The sequence below is a fragment of the Apteryx mantelli genome, chromosome 15, assembly GCF_036417845.1.
Source record: "Apteryx mantelli isolate bAptMan1 chromosome 15, bAptMan1.hap1, whole genome shotgun sequence".
Lineage (NCBI taxonomy): Eukaryota > Metazoa > Chordata > Aves > Apterygiformes > Apterygidae > Apteryx > Apteryx mantelli.
The window spans coordinates 22,690,961-22,711,876 of NC_089992.1; the positions used below are offsets into that span (position 1 = coordinate 22,690,961).

The window sequence follows — 20,916 nt, forward strand, 5'->3', positions numbered from 1 at the left end:
TGACAGAACAACATAGGATCTTGCGTGAAGGGGAACACGGCTTCTGAGCTGATTAAAAGCTATTGAACTTTTCTTTTACATCCCTGTTAACTTTAAAAGTTTGCTTCCATAGGATTTTAGTCTTTTAGAGAGATTTAGACAGCATAATGGGGGCAGAGAAGGAGGGTGTATCACTTGACTATAGTGGTCCCTGCTGAATAGATCATTTCTATTAATGATATACTGTTCATCAGTGATCTCCAAAAATCACTGAGAAACTAATGCTTTTCATTTTTCAGGTTGACTCTGTTTTTACAGAGTGTAAAACAGTGGCCTCTTAAAGTCACAAAGGCTAAAGAACCTAGTCTTTTAGGAGTATGTGGGCTTCTTGCTGCGTGTTGGTACTTGGAATTTTTCTCTTTCATAAACCTCCAGGCTATAAAATTCAGACTTTGCGGACAGGTAAAGCCCTATAGAAATAAATGTGGAGATGCTCCCTTCAAACTGGTCTAAATTTGGCTCTGCATATCTGGGACTTCAGACTTGCTGGTGCCAAATGAGGTAGATGTTCAAATTTGGATTATGTTTAAGAGGGATTAATGTGCTGAATGAGCTTTCATCCTTTTTCACTGCAAATGGCTACATCCCATTGAAATTTTTCCCTATCTGTATAGTTTAGAAAGCTTCCCTGCTAAAGGGTAACTATTACCCAGCAGATAGGAAAGCTGAACTGCTCTTCAGATCTTAATAATGATTCTGAGAAAATCTAACTGCATTGTTGCATATTCCTTTTGATGCATCAAATTTAATTGATTTTTAATAGCAGGGTGCCTGTTGTATTCCCTTCCTCCCTCTCTAATTGCTGGTAGTGTGAACTGAATCTGATATCTGAAAGTCAGGTGTGGAACTCTCCTGCCTTTGTATCTTTACTGGTAATTATGCCCCAACTGGTGATTGTAGCGAGTAATAAAGATACTGTTTTGCCTATTTAAAGACAAACTTTTCTGTAGGCGTTCAGCTAACAATTCTGTGATTATACCTCACTTTTCCATAGCTATATGCTACATTGTTAACAGGAACAATTATTTTGAATATTTAAGATGTTTGTCTTGTATGTAAGCAGCTCTGTGTATGAATAAACAGACAAAGTAGATTTGAAGCATATGTTGTTCTTATAGTAATTTTCATGAATGTAACTGCCTAAGGCCAGGCAACCTTCAGCCTGCTTTAAGAAGGGATTAGAATCTGTAATGAGAGTCCCAAACTCTGTTAGGAATTTGCCCACTGAGCACAGTGGTTAGAATGACTAGGCGATTGTTGTCCCAAAATATGTGCTCATCTGTATGTGCCTCCAGATATGTGCCTGTATATATCTGCACATCTGGCTTTCTGCCTCCAGGTCGCTGGGCCCTTTTATAGAGTATGGTGGATTGATACAGATCTTGCAACAAAATTAATAGTGGCCATTCAGGAGCCTGCAGGCACCTAGTCATGTTTGTGCTTTAAATACCCACGTGTATCAACAGGAGTTCATATCGAATGAAGTTCCATTCAAAATCATACACAACCACAATCTTTCAAGAGTATTTATGGAGAAATATATTAAATGCATCCAAAAGGTATATATTGGTTGAAGATGAGACCTTTCACTTAAAATTCTTTCAGGTGTTTTTGAAGAAGTGTAGATTCACGCTTTTGATTTCTGATCCAGTTGTTTATTTGCTTGACAGTTGTTTGTGTAATCAAAGGCTTCACTAAAAATTAGACAAGATATTTTAAAACTCAAATAGTGTTTGGAAGTCCCTGACAGCTATGGCAAGCACTTACAGCAGTTGCTTGGATGGAACAATCAGTTCTTCAAAAGTGACTTTTTTGAAATGCTTTCTTTCTTGCTAGTGTTAGAACTGAATATATTTGCAATATTTTTGCATCTTTTAGAAGACTGAAGGAAGTGATTTAGCAGTATGATTAAATCTTTCTCACTATTATGTGCTTTTTCAGATTAGCTCGTTCTGAGAGTTCATTCAGTGGTGGAACTTCACAGTCTGTGAATAACCCAGATTTGGTGGAGGATTTGTCACAAGCTCAGCAACTGCAAAATGAGTCCTCTAATACCGCTGAAAACACAGAGCAGAAGCCTGAGGAGGAGGTGAGGTGAAATAATATTGTTAAAACAGTGACTTCTCATTGGAGTTAAAGCATAAAGTTTTGTCATTATCGTTCCTTTTACTTAGATTTTTTTTACAGGATCACAAATTTTCATCCATTTGCCATTTTCATCTTTTGATTCTCTCTGGTTATTTCTCATGTGTTGCACAGCCATACACAGATAGCCAAGGAGAGCTAGCAGTTGGACTGTACAGAGAAAAACATGTGTCTCCCTGGCTTAGCCAGCAGAGTCCCCAGACTTGTACTGCCTCTGGTTTTTCTGAAGATTGAATGTTCCATTGCCACAATTTATTTCATGTCTTCTGAGGCAGGGAAGTGAGACCATTACGCTTCTTGGGAATTACTGATGTCTTTGGAAGCATTATGCTTGCTTCTTTAGACTCGCCTGTGTACTGTTGCACACGGTATTTGGTGACTAAATCGTGAAGGAACTGAAATTTGACATGAAAGTAGTTTGGATTCTGATGGATGAATTTGATATTCCCCTTGATGTTTGTCTTCAGTTTTGATTTTTTTTTTCTTTTTTTGTAGTAAAATTCCAGAAAGGTAACCAAGAATAACATGATGGAGGGAGCATGTTGATTATGGGAGAAGTTAGAAGTACTGAAATAGCTGTATGTATATAGCAAAGGAAAACAGTGTTTTCCAGAGATTATATTAGTATTATGAAACCAGGAGGATGAGTGTTAGTTATGTCACTCCCTTGCACTTGCTGTATGCCCCAGGCAAGTCTTGCAATGTTCCCTCCTGAAGAGTTTCTTCATCTCTTCATTGGAGATGATGCTCAACTTCTTTAAAGTTCTTTGAATTTTTGTTTGAAGTTTGTTTTGAAATTCCGACATATTTCATGGTAGAAATAAGAATTGTGGGGGGAAAGAAAGTATATAAAATGACTGTCCTGTCACACACATTTTGGGCACATAGTGCTCAAAGGCAAAAGATTTGGAAGGAAAAATAAACTAGTTAGTAGCAACTGCTAGCTAATATATAAAGTTTCTCAAAACATGATGTTGAGGCAAATGACCCAAACTCAAAAGAAAATGGGGATTAGAATAAAAATAATACTTGCAGTTGCCTTAGTGAGGATAATAATTTCATGAACTATCACTCCTCATGGTTCATAGCATAAACTAATATTAGACTCTGGTCAGACCTAATCTGTGACATATTATCATTCAGTAGTCCGGTACAAACTTGGAAGTTTGATTTGACTTTTCTCTTTCTGAGGTGATTGGGTCTGAATCACTATTGGAGTAAGACAGGAAACAAAAGGGCCAGCCAGTAAGTTCCATTGTTATTTGTACCCCAAAAAAAGAGGGTGGTTATCTCAGTTGTATGTTCTCAGTGTATTTAGACTATTTCTTATTCTCATGATTTTGCAGTTAGAAGTTGCTACAAATGTTATTTTATTCTCCCAGTGGACCAGGAGTGATACTACAAAAACTTTTCTCAAGGAGACTTATTTGTCTGGCTTTACTTAGAGAACAGTCAGGGTTGCTCTAAAGTGAGGTTTGAAGTTTACTGAGGAACATCTGTGGACAGGATGTATTGCAGCAACATACTCCTGATGAAAATGTGTGAGACATGAATATTTATTCCTTCCAGGGGTGGTAATTTTTTTCTTTCAATCTGAATTTTCTTCCATTTTCATTTTGCAGCAGCAAAGAACTAAACGAGGAGGCTGGGCCAAAGGGAGAAAGAGGAAGAAACCCCTTAGGGACAGCAATGCCCCCAAATCCCCCCTCACAGGGTATGTGCGATTCATGAATGAGCGTAGGGAGCAGCTTCGAGCGAAGAGGCCTGAAGTCCCTTTCCCAGAGATCACCAGGATGCTGGGCAATGAATGGAGTAAACTGCCTCCCGAGGAGAAACGGGTACCATTAAACTCCCTTTTCCTTGTTGGAATATCATTATTGTTAAATGGGAATATTGTTTAGTGAGGAAGTTAACATAGACTTTTGATTGAAGTTATGCTTAGGAATATGTTTTAAAATAAGGTGCACAGGCCCTCCAGAGTTCAAATAATGAACTCTGGTAGGGCCATAGCATCTCATCCAGGTGTGACTTGGGGAAAACTGTATCCTCTAAATAGTGCAAGGCTATATTGGGGGATTTTGGGGAAGGCTGTAATGAGATATCCCATGGCTTATGTTATTTATGGGGATGAAACTCTGTTCTACCTAACCCAGATACAGCTGAGAATTACCAGTTTCCAAGGCCAGAGCCATCAGAATGGTGGGGCAGGAGTTCATTCACTATAGCTGAGGAGCGTTCAGCAGGGTTTCAGAGCTGCTAGAAGGATTTTATCACTCTGTTTATTTTACAAACTCATCAATGAATATAAACATCTGGTGTCTTAGAGTAAGACAAGTACACCTGAAAGGACGTGTTACTGAAGGAAATAAAGTAAGTAAAATTTTTAAACAATGTTTTAAAGGGTTGCTAGCCCTATAAGGAAAGTCAAGATCTGTATGATGGGTCAGTGAGTTGTCTATTCTAGTTTCTACACCAATATGCCTCAGGAAAACTTTTTATTTCCATTCAGTCAGAATGTGGTATCTTCTTATTGGAGTGCTGAAGCCTTCTGCATTGTTTGATACGTGAATGAAAACAAAGTCAGTGTTCGTTCTGGTCCTTTAACTCCTTCTGGTGCAGACCTTGTTACCACTCATGGGTGTTTTATGATCCACACCTGATTTTCAGTTGGAGATTAGAGCAAAGCAGTAGTTTCATAGTAAAACTTGGTGTTGTGATATGATTTTATCAGGATATTTAAGCCTGTGAAAATACTGTAATGACAAAACGATGCTCGAAGCTTGTATGATGGCTAGATGAAAAATGGAATGATAAAAAAACGAGTTCCTTTTGTCACTTTTTAATTGGATTGTCTGATTTTTGCAGCCTTTATTAGAAATCTAAAATGCACTGACTTGCCCTTTGCTAGCGTGTTGCTGTTTATGAGCTAGTTCATAGAATACCAGTTACACAGAGATATTATAAAATGGTGCACGGGCAATTGTGTTTCATCCATAATGGAAAATGTGCCAGCCGAGCCAACTGATTCGGTAACAGATTTGCTGCAGTGAGAATGCTGTCACTGATTGCTGGGAGAAGGGGGAAGTGGGGGAATAAGAGACCCCTCTCCCCCTTAAGATATTTTTATAGCCTCTGAGACAGTTTCTTAGCCTAGAGTTTTTAACTCAGTCTCCTTTTTCCTATGTGCTGCCTTTTAAATTCCCAGGGAATCTGTCCTTTTTTAGATAAGGCCGTGGAAACCTAACCTATAGCGAGTCAGAGAAGGACTGCTGAGTACTTTGTTTCATTCTGTTCTTCCTGCCTCGTGTTATTAAGGCTGTGAAGGGCGTTGCTGACTCAGAACCCATGTCTCTAACGTGACAGACCCCAAATTATTGTTAAAGTTGAGTAAGCTTGGTTTTGGTTGTCTAACCACTATAAAGTCATTATTTTTCTAAAGCAAACAGTGGGGCTAAAGGCAGTACTCTACTACTGTGTGTGTTAATGTTGCATAATCCATGGGACAAGCATGTGTGAAGTTCTCTCCTGGCTGATCTCCAGCAATTAGCAAACTAGCTGTCTGATGTGACAGCTGAAAAGAAACAGTCCCACATTTCCCCTGTTCCAGCCCAATAGTCTTGCTACTTCCCTTTGCATTTGTTCAGCATAAAGATGAGTTGATTGAGCTGATGCTGCCTCTGCCAAAAAAAAAACCAAGCCAAAGCCCAACTTTGTAGCTAACCATTACCTTGCTGTAGTCATAAAGCAAACCACATGCTAATAATCATTCTTTTTATTCTCCTGTATGGGAAAATATGTAATGGGGTGTATGGGTCTGTACTAGAAAACCTAGGACATCTAGTTACAGGTACTACAGCATAATTCATTCTTACTGATTCAGAACAATCCATTCAAAACACAAGCTAAAGAGAAAAAGTTGTGTGTTTCTTCACACATTGTCTGTACTCTTTCAGTAGCACATTTTATTCTTCATAAGGCATTAATTCCTCTCTACCATCTCCAGCAATGCCCCAAAGCAATGCAAACCCAACATCATCAAATTTACCCCCCAATCCAGAATAGAAACAGTAACCTCAGCAGGATCAGGACAATGTCCCAAATGCATTGAATATATAACTGCGAAGTGGCTTGTAATGATTTCATGAAGATAAAAAGCATACCAGGTCACTAAGGTTTGCTCTGGTTTAATATTTCCATTGAATTTTAAACTTGAATGGGGGGGAAAAAGTCTTGGTGGTGGGGAAGGCAGCTTTTTCTTGGAAGAATCCCATTAGTCCCAGAGCTGTGACCACTCTTTAAGTGATTTTCAGTTCATCAGTATCCTTAAAGTATTCTCCAGTTAAGCTTGTTCCATTATGCAGATGCCTGAAATTCCTTCAGGCTAGAATACAATGATTTATTTTAACCTAAATGCAGATATTAAAGAAATTGATAGAACCTTCTAGGCTCTGTTCTCTTTAAGCTCTTCTTTTAGAGTAGCCACAATGTTTTGCTTACCCCTCAGATGAGGGGAAAGTGTGAGCTGGTAGAATGATAGTACTTTTTGTCTGTGGGGTTTGAAAGCGAGTGCGTACTGGAATCCCATTGCTACAGATCTGAGCATTAAATGATAACCTGTTAAATGCTGCCCTACAAGAATCCCTTGTTAATCACAGCCACAGAAACACAATTCTTAAATATTTGGTCTATAGTATGTATATAGTATTCCGCTGAGTTGAGTAGCCTAGCAGCTGATTACCTCTAGGTCTGACAAACAAACAGTTAGCAAGATGCTGATTTGGATAAAACAGAGACAAAAGGACTCCAGAACAGCAGTGTTTTATCCAGGAATCTTAGTTCTCTGCATCTCATGTACATTCTCATTGTTTCTCCACTACTTTCCTGTTTGCATAGGTGAGATGGATCAGCAATTTGTCTGACAAGATGTTTTTCTTCCCTTCTTCCTGAAGGGGAGGAAACTCCCTGAAACTCTTTGTCTTTTTTGTTTCAGCGATACCTTGATGAAGCAGATAGAGATAAGGAGCGTTACATGCGGGAGCTGGAGCAATATCAGAAGACTGAAGCCTACAAAGTCTTTAGCAGGAAAGCGCAGGACAGACAAAAAGGGAAATCGCACAGACAAGGTATTGAACAGATCAAAAGTTTTTGCCTAGCTAGAACAACAAAAGATCCCCAACTACCCATATAGCCAGACACTCATTAATAGCCTTTGACTGTTACAAAGTGAATGTGTTTTCTATAGTGTTTGCATCCACTAATGTAAAGTGAGTGCATTTATGCAGATGTAACTGCATCTAGTTTGTACTAGAGCCAGTTCGTTGAAAGCATCCAAGTTAGATGCTACTTTTACATGACTACTTAGGAAAGCTACACAAGTTTTCTATCTGTAACTGTTGGTTGTGTGACTATGGTTGTGCAGCTACTTTAACTCTTGTTTCTTATTTTCTTGAGTCTTGTGTATTTTGGGGGATTTCTTGTTTATTTTTTCTTTTCCAGATGGAGCAAGACAGCCAGCCCATGATCATGAGGTAAAACTCTTCATTCTGCACATCAGTGGGTAGATCTTCAGATGAAAGTTGCTACTGAAGTCAATAAGAAGTTTATGCCAGTTGATGATACAATCAAAGGTTTAGATTGCTGTGCATTCTTCCTCTTTCTATAAAGTTTTTAAATCAAAAGTTGGAAGCAACTGAATACTCTTACGCTCACATTAGTATGATGAAAACCAAACAAAGTCTGGGCAGGTACAAGTGATCTGAGATGAAGTGGAAGTGTAGGGTATACTTAAGCAGAGGCTGAAGAGAATATCTTATTTTGTATGTGGTTTGCATTTCAAAACACATATATGATTTGAAATGTTAAAAAAAAAAAATCAGTGGGTGTAAGTTAGTATAATTGGGACTTTAAGAATCTGGTGTGTTACAGGTTCAACTTGCAAAATTTTGCTCTGCAGTTTTTCAAAGCTGAGAAGCCTGAATTCCCCCTCCTCCCCTCATTTTTTAAATATTATTGGGTAAATAGATATCTAGGTAGAACTGATAAATAGCTTGAGACCTAGATAAACCTTTCAAGGTTAGTTAATGCCTTTAGTCTGTGGTTTTGAGGTACTGGTATTTTGCAGCAGAGTAAATGCTGTGGTTTCTTTGGGAAGAAAACATGGAAAGTTACCAAAATTATTGAGAGATCTTTGGTTTAACTTCCCACTTCCCCCACGCACTCTTGCATGCATAAGTGTTACAAAAGAGTAATATTGTCTGGAGGTGACATGCCTATGCTTCAGCTGATATGAGACCTATCATAAACCTTGTGTGTCCTGGCTGACCATGCCATCTCCCTTCCTGAAGCACTGAAACTTTTCATCTCTAGTTGTCTTTCTTAGGGCCACAGAACTTCTTGCATGGTTACCAATAAATTGCATACAAAAAACAATGAAAAATCCTGTTTATACACAGCCTCTTTGCTAGATAAGCCCTAGGCCTTTCTAAAAGATCTTTTCTTTGAGGATTTTTTTTTCTTCCCCTTGGGAAAGCAATCAAGTTGCTTGCTAATGGGTTCATTACAATAGTGACAAGAATGTGCACTGCTGAGAGGCAACCACTGCTCTTGTCTACTTTAAGGCAAATAAGTTTCATTTCCAGGAAAATGCTTTAGTAGCATGCTTTTGATATGTTTTAATTAACTCTTAAAGGCAATACTTTCAGTAAGATTAATTTTCAGAGGTACACGGTCCCTGAAATTTCTGATTCTGCAGTCTCTGAATCTAATTTCATTTTGAATTGTACAAAACCACATTATTATGAAAGGTTTCAAGTACCAGGTCATTGACAGTGACATTTACATATCCTTTAAATTGTACAGGTGACAAATGACAAATTCACTGAGTCTTGACTCTCATCCTTCTAAACACCAAGTTATCATTGGTGAAATCTCACACTTCATAAATCCACTTACAGAGGAGTCCTCTGTATTCTATAGGGCTTCCAAGCTTCATGAGATAGATATTACACAGAACACAAAGGCAGACATCCTCTTCTGAAAGCCTGCTTTGTTCGCTTAGCATTTTTCACCTTTATATTATGAAATTCCCTATGCTTATCACTAATATGCTTTCATGTCTTTTCTGCAAGATAATTAAGTATTACAGTCCTCCACAGGCAAGGAACAGCAGAGTAGGCTTAGATTGTTTTTAGAAATACGTACTCAATCTTTACTCAAAGCAAAGCTAAAGCTGCTGTCTGTCTTGCTTTTTTCTCTTACCCATATTGACTATTATAATTGTGTTTGTGATTAATAGTTGTGATCTGATTAAATTATTTTTTGACTGAATAAGAGAACTTGTCAAATAAGGCTGAGAAAGTCTTTTCTCCCCTCAGCCTCTTCAAGTGTTCATGATTTAGTTTCTGTGAATCAGCATTGAACTCATTTTAAATATTGTGTATAGAAATGACTTCCAAAAAGCATTGCAGTGAACAATTCAAATAAGTAATATAATTACAATACAAATATGAAAAAGATGAGACTTTGGAAGGTGAAAGTAAAGTTTTCGTATCCAAATATAGCTGTGAAAAACATGAGAACAGAGTCTCCATGAATTCGTTTGTGGGCATGAAATAGAAGATTTATCTTCCTTCAAATCCTACATTATAAATATGATATATTAAAATACATATTAGAGCTGTTAATTGTGATCAGCAGTGACTGAACATTGTTCTTACTTTAAAATAACACAAACTGTGCTTATATTCAATGCTTCAGACTAGTTGGAAGTGACCTTATAAACCTCAAATATAACAAGGATGTCTGCAATGCTTAGGCTGCCCCTTGTACTCTTATCCTCCCCTATTACATGACATTCTCTGTGTGTCCACATGACCATTTTTTTTCTGGGTTTATAAGTCATGCTGTCCTTTTTTTCATTGTTCTGCTATTGCTTCTTTCAAAGATGTATATGAACACTTCAGGGAGATTAGGCATTACACCTGGTCGTGTCTAAAACCTTCGAAGATAGGCAAATGGCTGCTGTAGTATGAGTGTGCAACAAGAAAACATATACCTGAGAACTTCGTCTTGTTTGTTCTGGAACCTCCAAAAATCAACCTCAGTTTAATAACCCAATGAAAAGGGTATTATTGGTAGAAATGCTTCCCAGGCTATCCATCTTGTTTAAGGCAGAAGAGAGAAATAATTTTGATTCTCTTTTAATTTGAGGAATGACAATAGGGTGTACAGCCTGAACAGACTGGACCTTCTCAATGAGAAGGTAATCAAATCCTTATGACTTTAATCCCAGGTGAATCTCAGAGCGACCTAAGTATTTCAGAGCCCTCAAGAGGATCTTTTATAGGTTGGGTAATGTATTCTGTAATGGAAGAGGGCTGATGGCTTTCATTATCATTCTTTTATTAAGTAGAATTTCTTGGTTGCCTTTCAGAAACTGAATGGTTTCATCTAATTGCTTTAATGTTCTTTATTTTGTACCCAAAGAACCTGTACCCTGGAGTGGTAAATAGAATATCAGCAGTGCATTCTCCACCATTTATTCTCTAGGTACCATTGCTGGGCCAAGCCAGTGCCTCTTGGCAGACAAGAAGCGATAATAAGCATGAATTTTCTAGGCTCGTTGTCGTCTAAGTTTTTTTTTGTTTGTTTGTTGGTTTGTTTTAATCAAGCTTCATAACTCCCAACATTTTTTTAGTGTACATTAATGCTGAGGTCATAGATTTCAGGGTGAAATTAATTTCTGGCTGTCTCAGAGGGTGTTAGGACAAAATGAATGCATTATCATGCACACTGCTATACATGACTTCTCATTTCTAAATATATAATCAGGAGACCTTTCCTATAATAACAAGTATCAAAACTCATGCAAAGAACTTGTATGTTGAAGTAACCCACAGAGATGCTAATGCATCCTACTGCTTCTCACAGAACTGCCAAAGCTTGTTTCCATGCCCCCAGCCCCTGCCTGTTCCTAGTGCACGTTCGATTGGCTCATGCCAAGTGGGCTTTGAGTTCACTCATTAAATCTGGAGCTTCCCAGCTATGTTTCTACCAGGCTATAAAACTCAGCTTATCTTTTACTTTAAAAAAATTAAATAAAATAACATGACAGTTTACTCAAGTAAGGACTTTAAGAGCCTTTGAAGTTCCCTCTACCCTTGTCTCTTGGTTGACAGCATTCAGTTCACCCCGGTCCAGCCCCTTTATGAGACCGACACCAATATGAAACTCTTAAGCTTAGTTGCAGAATTCCCTTATAGGCTGTTAAACGCTTAAATTTTTTTGCTGGGCGCCAAATCATGTTTGACACTTCATTTAAAGTCCAGGTGTTCAAATACAAAGGTCTCTATTGTAGTAGCAGAAGCAAGAGTGGTATTTTCTCTCTGGCTTTGAACATAATTTTGGAGGAATGAGTTCTTGGTGCACTTTGCCAGCTGAGGTATTTGAGGGGTTTGAAAACTTTTTGCTATTTATAGAGATTCTCTGATGATTAACTTTTGTTCCTGTATTAAGTAACAGTTTGATTGCTGCAGTTCATCAAACGAAAAAAAAGCTGAATTGGCTTTGTCAGTAATGTTGCAGGCTTTAAGCATTAGTTCCTGTTGATTTTGACTTGTAGAAATGGTGACTGAAGTATCATTAATAATATTAAATTTGAATTTAATCTCAAAAATCCCTGAAGGAAAACAGTTGTTATGGTGTGTCTTTTTTCTTTGAGTCCACTTGCTTTAAAAGATTAAAAAAAAAAAAAAAGCCTGTTATAGTCACGAACTGTAAATTGGTATCATATCTTCTGCACATCAAATGCAGCTACCTCTTAGATTGCAGTAGTCTCAAGTTCACATGGCTGAACTCACCAGCTTTATCAGAAATTAGGTGAACAGGTTTGAAAGTTGCCAGAAAGCCTTTGACTACAGATTTTATGATGAGCTTCTTTTGTGTCTTAAAGAGCACAAATTTTGCAGTGTTTGGTTTTGCAGTATGCAGGAGATGGCAGTCCAGTTCCTTGAAGTAATCCCTGCATTGATGCACACCTGCCATGATGAGGACGAATGGTTGCTTTCTAAAAGCAACATACACCTATACCTATTTCTTCTCCTTTCTCCCTTTATCCCTTCAAAATATGACATATGTTCTGTCAGCAAGTTTCCCCCATAGAATCTTGCATTATGTGCCATGTTCATATGTTTTCTTTTTCTTGGAGGCATCATCCTTCTAAATGTTTGGAAAAAGATATGGCTCACTTGAAGCATCCCATCTCTTTTTGAGACAAAATGCGTATCTCGCAATTTGGAGCAGACAGAAATGTGGAATTGGCACCCTGTGGAAAAGTTGTGCGTTTTTCTCTTAACAGTTCTTTTTCCTGGCTGTTTTCTCTTTAGCTTTGGTAGTTGAAAGACAAAGAGCCTGGATACTTACCATGAATGATGCTGGTTTTATTTCCTGTTCGTTGACATTCTCTATGGACAATTTTAGACTATGTCATTTGGTTGATTGTGGAATGGTTTTCATTAAGATACAGAAAACAGATGAATTCAAATTTTCAAGTTTTAAAACTACTGAGTGGTTGTCTAATGTGTAATGTCTTTAGGGCAAAGACTATGTTTTAATAGTCTATAAGATATTTCTTGATCATAGCATTCAGCTTCTGTTAAAATCGTCAATAGGAGTTAGAACCATCTTCCATCCATCCAGTTCTGGGTTTATCTGCCTCAATTTTAGGTCTCCTTTCTCTGCTTTCTTGATCAAATTTATTCTGTTTCGTTAATTCCTGAAAGCTAACAGTATTTATCTATGTATTACTTTTTCCTTTTTAGAAGGAAGCAGACACAAAGGAGAGATCTGTTTTTGATATCCCGATCTTCACAGAAGAGTTCCTGAATCATAGTAAAGGTAAATTTAACTCTTACAGGGACTCCCTCCTTACTTCTCCCAGGTTTTGCCACAGTAATGTCAGCTGAGCTACGGTGGGGGAGTGTGAGGACTCTTCAAGTAATGACTTGGGTATAGTTGGTCAATGCGTTTGTGGTATTACTTTACCTCTGTATGTACACAGTGGCTGTGACAGTAGTTATTCCTGGCTTATTGTCTTCCAAAACTGTCCTTTTTAGAGAATGGTGCTAGCATTTAAGCTCCACTGGCTGTTTTTCCAGCCATTCCAAGCTGGAATTGCTGTTGTATAGGATTAAGAAACATCTGAGACGCAAGACGATGGTTCAGGCTAGGTAGCCATATTTTAATTTGTAGCCCTAGAGATGTGGAAGATTCCCCTGACGTTTTTTGTTACTGTATTTGGTTTTGGTATTTGCACGTCCCAAGAGCTGAGGATTTTTTTGCTGGGTTTCCTGAAGACTATTTCTTAGCCAAATAGACTTCAAATTCAGACGCTTCTGATGATCAGTAGAAATGTATTTTTGTAACTGGTATCTTGTCCCTAGGCCTCTCATCACTAATGCTAAGCTATATTGTACTGAAAGCATTTGAAATCATTCTTTCAGTCTTCCTTCCTAATAAATTCCTCTGTTCACTTCTGCTCCCATGCTTTGAATGTCTTCTAATTTGTCTATCTCTCTAGAAATTAACTGCTATTTAAGTACTACTCTAGGCAATACCAGAACTCCATGATATGATGCTTTTCTGTGTGTAGTATAGCACTGCACTGTTTTCAATGATCAGCTGAGCAGACACTCTAGAACATTCTGCTTTGTTAACTACCAATCATAGGGATGTTTTGTTTTTGGTGTTTTTGAGATTTCATGACTCTTGGGGTGGGAATGGGATGATATTCACAGCGCGAGAAGCTGAGCTGCGACAGCTGCGTAAATCTAACATGGAGTTTGAGGAGAGGAACGCTGCTCTGCAGAAACATGTTGAGAGTATGCGTACAGCTGTGGAGAAGTTGGAGGTGGATGTGATACAAGAGCGTAGCCGCAACACAGTGCTGCAACAGCATCTGGAGACCTTACGCCAAGCACTCACAACCAGCTTTGCTGGAGTCCCGCTACCAGGTAAACCTTTGTTGGTTTTTTTTCCTTAGGACTCTGTCCAAATTCAAATTTAACTTCTAATGTTGCTGTGAAGTTGCGTGGCCTGTCCTTGTAATTTTGTAGTATATGACTGTTTCTAAGCCTTTTTTTGTATCAGATATCGAAATCTTAGAATACATCCAGGGGAAGGTTTAGCATCAACAGAGCTTTATTTCAGCATTGCTTCCTTTTTCTTTTATTTTTTTTAAATACACTAGCTCTTTGTTTTGTTCCTGAAAAAGTACTTATTCAGTCTTTGTTCCCCTTCGCATGTGAAAATGTGTTACTAAATAGAAAAGACAGGACCTGTAAGTTCCTTGATTAATGGAAAGACTTCACTGTTAGCATCTTCATTTTGTTATATGCCAAAGAATCCACTTAGATACTATGAATGCCCAGCTAAAAAAAGTTTCAATTATAATCAGTCACAAGACTCAAATCAAAGAAAACCGGGCTTCATTAGTCCTGGTGTCCTTGGAACTACTCATTTTGTGGAGGTAGGTAGAAATTCCTTTTACAGAATCTAACAGATGAGGTGCTACATGGCAAGAGCACCTTTATAGCAGTTTGCATGTTGGCACAAGCTGTCCTAAGCATAGTCTTAACTTTTTGGAATTGCTGCAGTCATCTAAATATTCTGTGGCTGATTTTACTATATTAACTATAGGTAGCGGGGAAACGCCCACAATGGAAACTATTGATTCGTACATGAATAGGCTGCACAGTATTATTATGGCTAACCCACAGGAGAATGAGAACCTCATAGCCACAGTCCGAGAGGTGGTAAATCGGCTTGAACGCTAGTGGTTGGGTAAGTGCTCTTGTTCTTTAGGCTGTTTTTGCTTGATATCCACTCTGTACCTCTGGTACTTGTTCTGACACTGATTCTTGTGTAGATCACTGTATTGTATAACTAAAAAAGAGTACTTTTTTTTTCTCAAAGCCACAAGAGCGGGTTGACTTACTGAAAGTCAAATGAGGTTGAAAAAAAAATCTAACTGCACTTAAAGGTTCCAAAATTCTCCTCCTTAGCTCCAAGATATTTATATATACGCAGACGTAATATAGCTGTTTGCGCTGTTATTCAGTGTATTTGATGTGTGACGTGAATAATAAGAACACTGATGGTGTAGAAAAGGAAGAACAGTTATTTACGTTTGAATGATAGGATGACTAGTTTAGAAGATGGTTTCTTTCTCAAGTGAAGTAAATTTGAAGAGTTCTGCATAAATGTAGGGTCTGGTCATGGAGAAATTTCATTTGCCTCAAGAGGTTACAGGTGAGCTCATTTCCATTATAAACTGAAAATACCTTAAAACTACCAAGTCTGTAGCACCTTTAGTCAAGTTCTTCTGGATATGAAGGGTTACATGCAAGTGAAGCACTGATGTGTGATTCAGGCTAGATGTAGCATTTGCTGAGACTGTAATGATCATAGGTTTATGCAAACAGTATTGCAGAGCTCATGATTCTGCACTTTTGTTTCTGTTCAGCAGCTTAGAAAGCCCTAGTAAGGGGCTGAATGGAAAAACAAATAAATAAAAAAAGAGTCTTTGTGCATTATTGTGCTTCCCTGCATTTCCCAGCCCATTTCCCCTCCTGCCCCCCAACACTATACAGCCATTGGGAGCTTGCCTTTTTTCTTTTGTAACTATGCACATACCTGGATTGTTTAGGGGTGTATTATGAAGAAATCTACTGTACATGTGTCTTGGTGTTTAGAAATGCAAATAAAAATCTGAGTTGTGCCATCTGCGAATATGAGGACAGGGCTTTTCATCCTTTCTGATTCTGACCTTTTGTGATACTGTGTAGAACAGTTAATTACACTTCCCCCATTATAGCATGGCTTAAGCTAAAAGATCATTGTCCTTCCAGAGGGTAGCCAGATGGAACGGGCTGTAGTTCTAAGAGACGACTGAGCTCCCAGCAGAATAAAGAAGTGGCTTTACTGCTGCTGTTTGTGAAGGGGAACAGCTTGTCGATCCAGGTCTGGGATTTTTCAGTAGCTCATCAGCCGCCTCATTTTTGTATACTGTTTTCAATTAGCACTCTTGTAAGCTCAGAAAGAGAGAATTGGGGGATGGGGAGATTTGACAGAATGTAGTAAGAGGGAAAGCAGTTTCTCAGCAGTTGGGTATTAGAAGGGCATGCCAGGCCCTGAGACAGATGTTTGCCCTTTAAACACCTTGCCAGAAAAATCGTGTCTCAAAGCTACTAAAATCTAGACTTTGATTCTTGTGTCATGAGGATTCTTATTTCCTAAGCCATTGGGATTTTTTGTGTTCTTAAAATGTGCATATTTTTCTTCTAGAAAAACTGGATTCAGCTATAAGTGGCTTGGAAAAGGAATTCTTCCTCTAGAATTCTTCCTCCTGGTTTACAGTTAAAAAGTACAACTCCATTTTCTTCCCCTTTCCCCAAACCACTCCAATACCTTCCCTGCTTTCAGCAGCAAAACAGCGTGAGGCAATTAAAAATGTGGTTGTTAGTCACCTGGTTTCATGGTGTAAATATGCGCATGTAGCTGAATCTGATGTTCCAGTAATTCATAGGGCTATTCATTGCTAAGTGAATGTCAGGTTAGTTGTTGTATTTCGTGACGTAATCTTAGATGGGAAGAGGGCTTTATGGTTGCAAATATAGGAAGAAAAGGGCTTCCATAAAAGAGAGGGAAGCTTAGGACAGAAAGTTTCAGCTGGCATCTGATAAACCCTATCATCAGACTGTCATCACCATTGTCCCTTTGTTAACATGCATATAAAATATAATATATACTAATTCTCCGAAATGTAATCACTATTGACCAAATGGTGTCTTTGTGGTTGAGACACATTACAAAAGCAAAGTTCGTAGAAAATCTATTCATTATGATACTCTTTAAAAACACTATGTTAGAGAACTTCGTTGGATTTCTTTTTCTGTTGGCTCAAGTACCTTTTATGTAATAGCTGTTTGACTATAGTAGTGAATGTTTCTGTTCTTCTGTACTGCATGCTAAAGAGAACTTCTTTGTGCAAACATACAGAATATGGTGGGAAGAGGAAGTTGTTTCTTATTTAGCAATCTGTTCTTTGGATGGAAGCAGGAATTCACAGGTATAAAATTAGTGGCTATCCTGACATAGTTCTGACTCTGTAAGCTTCTTTGTACTTTTTAATGCCATGTTTTCAAATAAACCCTTCAAAAATAATGTCACGGTGTCCTATTTCATCCTGACGGATTGTGGTCTTCTAACACTTATTTTTTTGTTTCATCTGCAGGTCTCATGACCCAGGGATGCTTTACAAAAGTTTTTCGGCCAGTGTGGAATAAGAAGCCATGGGGGAAAGACTGGGTGTGGGAGGCAGAATTTGCAGGTTTGTCCTGCTCCCTGCCTTTGCAGTTTGTCAGTGGGGCAAACACATCAATGCATTAAAAGGTCTTAAGAGGCCACGGACACCACCCACTAAACAGTTTTGAACTGTCCTCTGTGTAAACCTTTTAAGAGCATGTGACTTCCGTGCAATCTTCAATTTTTTATTAACTTTTCTGGGTGTGAGGGTGCATACATTCTGTGACCTGGCTGACTATGGAGGTGAAATCTCTCAGTTTGTGAAATTGTCAGCCTACTTGTCGTGGTAATAACTTTGACGTGTTATATTGCTTCATGTCTTCTGATGTCCTTTATTTTGTTTTCACATTTATCTCGTGGGATTACACTCCCCAACTTCAGTTTTCTTCTTTTGATCTTGTTATCTGATACTTGCAGTACTGGATAGCAGCACCTGTGTTCTCTGCCATGGCAGGCAGTCTTCCTGGGTGCACTGTCTTGTCCTACCCTGCCTGCTGTGCTTATGTAAGCTGTTCTTCAGCAGAACCCTGTTTTTATGTTACCCTTCGACTTCTAAAATGTAAGTTTGCTCCCTGCCTGAAACTGGCTGTGATTGGTGCTTTGTGACTTGATTCCAGTACAAGACAGACTCTCCCACCACCCCCTCTCTTCGAGCACCCCTCTTGCACATGGCATCCTGCTTTTCTGTGAAGGTCTGCTTTACCTCTTGAATATATTTGGTGGAACATTTTACTATTGCAAAGGTCAGTGATAATCAAGAAAGAAAGTGAAAGGTTAGCTATTCTCAGTTGGCAGGGAAAGTAGAAATCTCCGTTTTAGACTAAAAACACAAAGCTCATCTTTCCTCTGATATGTTTTTCAGTCTGATTTGATGTTACTGCTTACTTTTTGAGAGGTTGATCTCATAGTGAGAGCTGTATTCTATACAAAGAGGAATGGGCAGGGGAATTGTATTTTCTGCCCTTCTGAAACTGTAGTGCTGAGAAACAATATGCCTAGAAACAGCACGTGTATTTTTGCATGAATTATTATAGCAGAGAAGATTATTAGCAGCTAGGTCCACATAGCAGCCCACAGAATTCTAAGCTGCAGCCCATAAGTGCTTTCACCTTCTTACTGTTAAAGTATAGCCTATGGAGCCTATAGCATTCAGCATATTATGTTCCAGTATGACCTAAATGGCCTTTCACTTGCATCAAGTAGAAGTTTGCATGCTAGTCTGTAATCTTGCTAAGCTGCGCTGCACCTCCTGTCAAAGATGAAGGCACCTACTGTCTGCACCAATTTATGCAAATCATTGCCCTTGGGTTCCTGTCAAATTATTAATTCAGACTTTGAGCACTTGTTGAACACCTTTGGGCTTTATAGTAACGATTGGAATGCACTCTCTTCCACATGACAGTCTCCTTGCTTCTCCTTCAGAAATCTTTGAGGATTTCCCTGTTATGAATTGGAGATTGCTTTCATTACTTGAGTGCATTGCAATCAAGATTGCTTTCATGTGTTTGTAATGCAAGTATTTGAAGATTAAAAAGTAGTTTCTTCTTTCCTATGCTGTACACATGGACTTCGTGCTTGCCTGAAGCCCCCTCCAGGTCAACACCTTACATGTCAGGTCTTTGTTTACTCATGGGCTTATTGCTGTAGCCAAGCAACAAGGATTTCCATGTAAATTCAAGTCTTCCTTCAAGGAGGAAACTCCTCTCTCTTGTCTTCAGTCTCATTTGCAAGATTTCACCAAAAAGAACCTCAATTTGCTGCGTTGACCTACACTTTCTGCAGTGTGGACAAGACCAACTGATGTTGGCATGGACTTTCTAGTGGATTCTATAACAAACATTGTGTGGGAAAAATTCTACAGCTTAATAATGTCTCTGGAAAAAAGCACCCATGCCTCCATGTTCTGTGCATATCTCCTTTTTTAGGATTAGTGATGTTTGACTTTCATTGAAGTGGCCAAAATGCACTGCCAAAAGTTGATTTACAAAATCCTAAAATTCAGTCTGTGGCATCTTACTTATAACCCATGAAGACTCCAGAAATTGGTATGTAATATAGTGGGATGCAATTCCAGGCTGTGCAATACACACACACTCTATAAATAAGGTGTGTAGCTGCAGGCTGCCCCTGTTTATAGAAATTCAATGCAAGTATCGGCTCATAGCATACTGCTAATACGTCATTCTTTTGGGTAGCATGTAAGTGTTGTTGAATGAGAAACTTGAGGTGATGTTACTAGCTGGAGACTGACAAATCTTTTCCTTTTCCCATGAAGAAGGAAGGGAGATGGTATACCCATTTTAGAGCACCTGGGGAAAGATTAAGCTCATACTCACCAACAGTATGACAGATGATGTTTTGTCTTATTAAGAAGCTTCCTATCTACATTGATTAACCCTATAAAATGAATTTTGCCTTTCCAGTGTTTTTCTGAGCGTCACTTCAGTTTACATTTTTCAGTGTTGACTGACAAAAATATGAAGTGGGTGTTGATCAGAGGAGCAGGATAAAATGCTTTCTCTTCACTTAGAGAAATGTTAAGAAAACTGTATGAAAATGGAGTCCATTTGTTGATTCAATGTGTTTGAAATTGTTGAGATGCCAAGTTTTCTGTACAATGTTTTTGTAATTAAACTTTTGGAGTTCCTTTGTTTTTTGAGAAGTTGATGTGCTTGTTTGACACTTGCTTCATTAAAATTGTTCAACATTGAATCCATTCTGATTCAATTTTAACTCCATTTTAATGAAAGAACCATTACTAGCATTGCTTTCTTGTCTGAGAGACTTTGTCAACTCTACATTAATCACCAGTATTCTCCAGCAATCCAGATTGGTAATGCATATTTTCGATAATTGCTCATTCAGATGACTGTGTACCTGTTTGAGGGCTTTGTTTGTTTTAATGTATCTTGGAATGACATGATAGGCTGTAATTTTCTTTCATAGGAATGGGGGCGAGTGCTCACTCTTTATCCCATCTGTCAAATGATCAGAGAACTAATGGCTACTCCATCTTCTGGCACTTCAGTGTATTAGCTCTTGATAAAGATGATCTTTGAGAGGAAATAGTGTTAGAGAGCTGCCCCTTTTCCCTCCGCATCTCAAGTATATCTTCTTCTGAAACTGCTAAAGGAAGTAGCCACTATTTGAAGTGATGAAAACTTCAGAGACTTTTGTAAAGAATTATTATCGGGACCCTTTCTGTCATGTCCTTGTTCCCCAACTTGAATCACCTTAAGAAGGTCTTGAGTCTTTTTTCCCCCTGCACGTTTTTAACATCCCTGTCCTCCTCTGCCTTCCTTAATTTCCCACCACTATATTTGTTTTCTCTACCTGTAAGAACCTTCTGTATCATACTGTTACCCCTCCCAA

At 38.5% G+C, this 20,916-nt stretch overlaps 1 protein-coding gene across 5 annotated transcripts in view; it reads left to right on the top strand.

The window, feature by feature from the left end:
- HMG20A (high mobility group 20A) overlaps nucleotides 1-20,206 on the top strand; it is a 44,158-nt gene extending 23,952 nt beyond the window's left edge. For 4 of the 5 annotated variants that reach the window (XM_067305478.1, XM_067305477.1, XM_067305475.1 and 1 more), the window contains 7 exons: nucleotides 1,981-2,128; nucleotides 3,807-4,022; nucleotides 7,175-7,307; nucleotides 7,681-7,712; nucleotides 13,002-13,077; nucleotides 13,977-14,192; nucleotides 17,474-20,206. In XM_067305478.1, coding sequence (XP_067161579.1) covers nucleotides 1,981-2,128; nucleotides 3,807-4,022; nucleotides 7,175-7,307; nucleotides 7,681-7,712; nucleotides 13,002-13,077; nucleotides 13,977-14,192; nucleotides 17,474-17,628 — 976 coding nt within the window. In that variant the 3' untranslated portion in view covers nucleotides 17,629-20,206. Of the gene's footprint in view, nucleotides 1-1,980; nucleotides 2,129-3,806; nucleotides 4,023-7,174; nucleotides 7,308-7,680; nucleotides 7,713-13,001; nucleotides 13,078-13,976; nucleotides 14,193-14,877; nucleotides 15,022-17,473 lie in introns of those variants that run through there. The other variant, XM_067305476.1, reaches the window with a different exon arrangement.
- The last annotated feature ends 710 nt before the right edge of the window (nucleotides 20,207-20,916 follow it).